The following is a 6,000-nucleotide window of genomic DNA, read 5'->3' on the forward strand; positions in this document are numbered from 1 at the left end:
TTTGAATGATAATGCACAACAAGCATTAACAGTTTCCATGAATTTTATTTTATCTTATTTTGTACATTTTTCTAAGCTCTAATGCATACATTCTTTTTGTTATGCTTAGAATAGATTTAACAGTTCTTTAGGTTTTTTTTGCAGCTTGATTTTAAATAAGCAACATCGACATAAAATTTGTACATGTGGATTTACATGGAAGGGAAATTGTAATTAAAGATTATTTTTGGTCATATCAACAAGATTGATTTTCTCGCTTGTACCAGTACAGCAGTAGTGAGAAAAGCAATTGAGTTGAGATGACCAGTGATAATCTGTGTATGGCTATTTTACCTATGACAACATTGTTAATTTTATTGACAACAGTCATGTACAACTACAAGCACTTTGAGTCATGCTTTTGTTTACAAAGTTATGAATCTAGTACAAACCATTTTATATCATTTATGTATCTGACTAATATATTGTTAAACAGTTATCAGTAGTTGTCGTTAGTTTTTGTAATTTATATGTGTTTCTCATTTTTTTTATATAGTTAGACTGTTGGTTTTCCCATTTGAATGGTTTTACACTAATTTTGGGGCCCATTATAGCTTGTTGTTTGGTGTGAGCGAAGGCTCCGTGTTGAAGGCCGTACTTTAACCTATAAGGGTTTACTTTTTAAATTGTTATTTGGACGGAGAGTTGTCTCATTGGCACTCACACCACATCTTCCTATATCTATCAATCATGATCAATTAATCTATTTCAGGTGGTAGATATTGATCCATTCTGGATACCGACAACTGAGGAGGAATATCTTCATTACGGAGAGAAAGCAGACTCAGAAAACAGAGCTCATCACTACATGAATACTGTACGCAAAAGGAAAGGACTAAAACTGGACAAGAAAATTGTTGAACATGCTGAGAAACAAAGGACATTAACTAAGAATAAGTGAACCTGATATCCTCACATTAATACTTCATGCTATGTATGACACAGGAAATACTCTACGCTAACTGAAAGAATTTACATATACAGAAAACAGAGGACTCACTTTTGAAATGATCTCACTTTATATCACAAACATTGTAATATTTAGATCTTGAAATTCATGTACTAAATTTTTATTTTGTAACTTATTAAAATTTTATTAACTACTATTTTAAGGTTTTCTGTTTACAGTTCATTATCTTGTAGATTTCCAACCTCTAACTGACCTAATCCTATTATATATTTGAAAGCAATTTCAGGTTTCAATGGTTGTCTTAAATATAATTGCTAGAGACAAATAATTTTGGCCAGGTTTTGGAGATTGCCTTATGCAATGAGCCGGTGGTTTCTAAATTCATAGGAACCCTACCAGAAGGAATGTACAGCTAACAATTATTTCAATCACCAATTATATTCGACTGTTTACTTTGAAATTTTTTAGAAAACATAATCATGAAAACTTAACATTGACCCATTAAACTCGAAAGTTAGATTAAGGTAGGATGAACCCGGCCACATGGATATGAACACCTTACAATCATTCCATATGCCAAATATAGTTCACCTACTGAATATAGATAAGAGTTTAATGCCAAACCTACAGTCGATTACTCATGTTTTCCAGGTACTGAAAACAAAAAGACCACTATATCAGGTGTAATGAATGACTGTGAGGCAGGGTTCATCAGATTTTAAATGACTTTGACCTCATTTTCATTGATCATTGATAATGTTAATTTTATGTGATACTTGTAGTAAAACCTTGTATTACAGACTCTTAACATGAATTTAATCGTAAGTAAAACAGGTGAGACATTTCAGCGCGTGAACAAGTTTGATTTTCGGTGGCATAAATTTTACCTTCAGAGTTATACCCCGTTACAGATGGGAAAAAACATCAAATCTCCATGGACGCATTCTCCATTTATTTAAATAAGATTCCTTGATGTAGTTTCCTTCAGTATATCATAAAAATACAAACTAAAACTTCATCTTTATGTGTACTTTATAAAAAAGAAGATGTAGTATGATTGCCAATGAGACAACTATCCACAAAAGACCAAAATGACACAAACATTAACAACTATAGGTCATAGTACGGCCTTCAACAATGAGCAAAGCCCATACTAGTTTGTTGATGACAACATTGGCAATCAGTTGGTGTTGTAACAGTACTCTTTTTTTACGTCCCTGTCATAGTAGAGGGTGCTTTAAGTTTTACCCTTGTCCATCTGTAAATTAATCTGTATGTCCAAAAATTGGTTTCCATTCTTTAACTTCATTTTGCCTCAACTATTTGCATCCTTTTTAGGCATGGCGTTGTCAGTTTATTTTCAATTTATGAGTTTGAATGTTTCTGTGATATCTTTCGCCCCTCTTTTAATGACAATGTCCCTTTGACTTATGGATGAAAGATCATAATGTTCTAAAATAGCACTTGTGATGGATTGCACAGATAAGATAACAATACAAACATTTCGCATGAAAAACATACAGAAAGGAGAATATTACAAAACCCTGTGCATTTATTATTATTGGATAGAGGTAACACAAACTTTACCACGACTTTTAGAGTGCAACATAATGCAAATAATCCATAATCGTGTATGCAGAAATGTCACGTTTTACTTGTTTGTCTTTATAAATATTTTGATATGAGTCTTATGTAGACGAAACGCGAGTCTGGCGTACTAAATTTTATAATCCTGGTACCTTTAAAAACTCTTTACACCACTGGGTCGATGCCAATGCTGGTGGACGTTTCGTCCCCGAGGGTATCACCAGCCCAGTAGTCAACACTTCGGTGTTGACATGAATATCAACAATGGTCATTTTTATAAATTTCCTGTTTACAAAACTTTGAATTTTTCGAAAAACTAAGTATTCTCTTGTATCAGGCATATATTACCTTAGTCGTATTTGGCACATTTTTTTGGAATTTTGGATCCTCAATGCTCTTCTTCAATGAGTCTTATGTAGACGAAACGCGCGTCTGGCGTACTAAATTTTATAATCCTGGTACATGTACCTTTGACAACTAATTAAAAACTAAGTAAGAAATCTATGCCAATACACAAGTCTTAAATCCACGATGATTGGAATCCACAAAACAATCCACAGCAATCTACAACAATCCACAGCAATCCATAGCAATCCACAGCAATCACAGCAATCCACATCAATCCACAGCAATTGCTTACACTTTACTAATTCATGAATAATTTCCCCAGATGTGGTAATAATACAAAGTTTCTTCTAAATATAAGTGTTCACATCAGAAATAAATACTAAAGCCCTAACTCACATACTATGATTGATAAAATATGAAATAGAATATAAAATTGAATAAATGCAATACAAATGATAGGCAGCTTTGTGCACATTTAAGATATTACAACATTTTTGGCTATGATACAAAAATATCGACCACGACAACAAAAAATGTATTTACTAAAATACTAACATCACACAACATCATTATACACATTTTGATGGATAAAATACTGATAATGCTGAATGGTAAATATAAAATATTATAGTCATTTAAACTTACCAATTCCAAAAATGAACCAGCGTGCATGCATCACAATATTTACACAAAATGAATGTATTTTTGAAAAAAAAGACAATTGAATTGTATACATTGCTTATTCTCTAGTTTTCTATGTTGTGTCATGTGTCCTATTGTTTGTCTGTTTGTCTTTTTCATTTTTAGCCATGGCGTTGTCAGTTTATTTTCGGTTTATGCGTTTGACTGCCCTTCTGGTATTTTTCTACCCTCTTTTAAGAATCACTCTAATTTGACATGTTTGTTTTGCGTTGTAAAAAATAGGATCAAATAGCGTCATAATGTTCTCAATATCCAAACTTAGCACATACTCGGAAATGTAAATATTAATAGTTGTTACTATACGTACCTCTATCGTAATCTATGTGCAAACACTATATTAATTTCTTTGTGCTTAAATTGAAATTAGATTTTAAGGCAAATTGAAGAGTTATTGCATTATTTCTTAAGAAAGTGTATGAGATTAAATAAAACTAAAATGAAATTCATAAAATGTCATGAATCATATTTCGTATTATTAACAAATAAAAACATTGAAGCTAAAGAATTAGCCGTTACGTGTATGCTCTAAATTCAAATAATATAGCATTAACATGTTTGAGATAGATGTTGTTTTACGTAGTCTGTCTGTTTTCCATATTCCATTGCTGTATACCTAGCAACATGTTTTCGTTTACCTGTGTGCATTATTTTATTTGGCGGCATGCTGTCCGATGTTATGGTTGTCTTTATGATATCGTTAACAACTTATCCCTTATTGTATTGATTTTGTATTTACATTGTGTCATAGATTAGATTTATTCGTTCAGTGAATGTTAACTTGTTTGTGTTATATGTCTTTTGATTGAGTTAAACAATTTAAACTGATATTTTACAGTGTGTCTTTCTATGTTGTGATGTTATACTATTGTTTAAGGTAGGGGGTGAAGGTTGATATCTATCAAAACGTTTAAACCCCTTTGCATTTGTTTGCAGCTGTCCTAGCTCTGATACCTGATGTTCAGTGGTTGTCGTTTGCTGATGTGGTTCATAAGTGTTTCTCGTTTTTTAATACATATAGATTAGAATGTTAGTTTTCTGTGTGAATGGTTTAACATTTGTCATTTTTAGGGCCCTTTTTAGCTTACTGTTCGAGGTGATGCATGGCTCCGTGTTGAATACCGTACTTTGACCTATTATGAATTACTTTTACAACATCGTAAAGCTTGGAAGCTGAGTTGTCTCATTGGCACTCATACCACATCTTTTAAAATCTATTTAAGGAATGACTGTAATATTTTTTCTGTCTATGAAGAAATAACATAAAATAATTGGTGCACACTGAATAACGCGCGTAGCGGGTTATTTAACAGTGTGCACCACATTTTTTATGTTAATTCGAATAGACAAAAAAAATATTACTGTCATTTCTTATAATTTAATTCTAAATTCCATTTTAAACCTTAGAAAACCATGAAAATACGTTGATGACGTCACGGTCACATGACTAAATTATGTCTATGGGCTCATTACAAAATAACGTCAGCCAATCAGAAGACGCGTTACATCCAAAATTAAATTATATATAAATATAGCTGAATAATATGTTCGATCCAGATCGGCCAGTAGAAATGGTGAATATCCAAAATTGTCAAACCAACAAAAGTATTTCAAATCGGACTGCGCCCTCAATGAAATAACCAATTCAAGTTGACAGCATTTGGATATTCACCATTTCCAATGGCCATAATTGTATATTAATGCTCATATCAATGATAGTTATAAAACGAGTCGTTTTTAATTCAGAAGGGGCTTATTTGAAGCGTTTCCTGCAAATTTTTTTATCAAAATAATGTGATTTTGGATATGAATTACAACATATTTGTGATTTTGACCATGGCGTTGTCAGTTTATTTTAGATTTATGAGTTTGACTGTCCCTTTGGTATCTTTCGTCCCTCTTTTTAAACATTATACCTAAAGAATCTAAAAAAGAGTGGAAATAATAAAAGAAAAAGAAAGTTAAAGAGGACAAAACTCGCGTGATTAGCTGGAGAAACCTAATAGAATAAAACAGAATACTACTTACACTGCTGATAAAGGTAAAATAAAATGTGAAGAATGAGACCTGTGGTAAAGGAGTAGCGAAAAATAACAATTTCAATCCAGTACAAATTAACACTTATAATCCACTCTCCTGTTTTACCAGCAACTTATTTTCAACATTTCCAAAACATGGATAATGCAAAATCCGAATTTTAGCTGAACATCACCAATGGCAGATCACTTTCTTTCTACCCCCAAGGACTGTCAAAACCATGCATACAACCATTAACGCAGTCAACGACGAACCAAGCATCAGAAACAAACAAAATCGATAGCCCAGTGCATAAAGTCGATCAAAGGAGCCAAAAAATTTAAGCAGTTCTAGAAAATTTAGACATTTTAAATACAAATACGACGGATGTTACTAAAGAC

General features: G+C 32.3%; 1 protein-coding gene across 5 annotated transcripts in view; it reads left to right on the forward strand.

Annotated features, from left to right (window-relative positions):
• The window catches only part of LOC134714469 (elongation factor-like GTPase 1), a 40,342-nt gene extending 39,201 nt beyond the window's left edge, over window positions 1-1,141 (forward strand). For all 5 annotated transcript variants that reach the window (XM_063575745.1, XM_063575744.1, XM_063575749.1 and 2 more), the window contains one exon: window positions 752-1,141. In XM_063575745.1, coding sequence (XP_063431815.1) covers window positions 752-940 — 189 coding nt within the window. In that variant the 3' untranslated portion in view covers window positions 941-1,141. The remainder of the gene's footprint in view (window positions 1-751) is intronic.
• Window positions 1,142-6,000: the final 4,859 nt, after the last annotated feature.

Source organism: Mytilus trossulus, chromosome 4, assembly GCF_036588685.1.
Source record: "Mytilus trossulus isolate FHL-02 chromosome 4, PNRI_Mtr1.1.1.hap1, whole genome shotgun sequence".
In the NCBI taxonomy this organism is placed as follows: Eukaryota; Metazoa; Mollusca; class Bivalvia; order Mytilida; family Mytilidae; genus Mytilus; species Mytilus trossulus.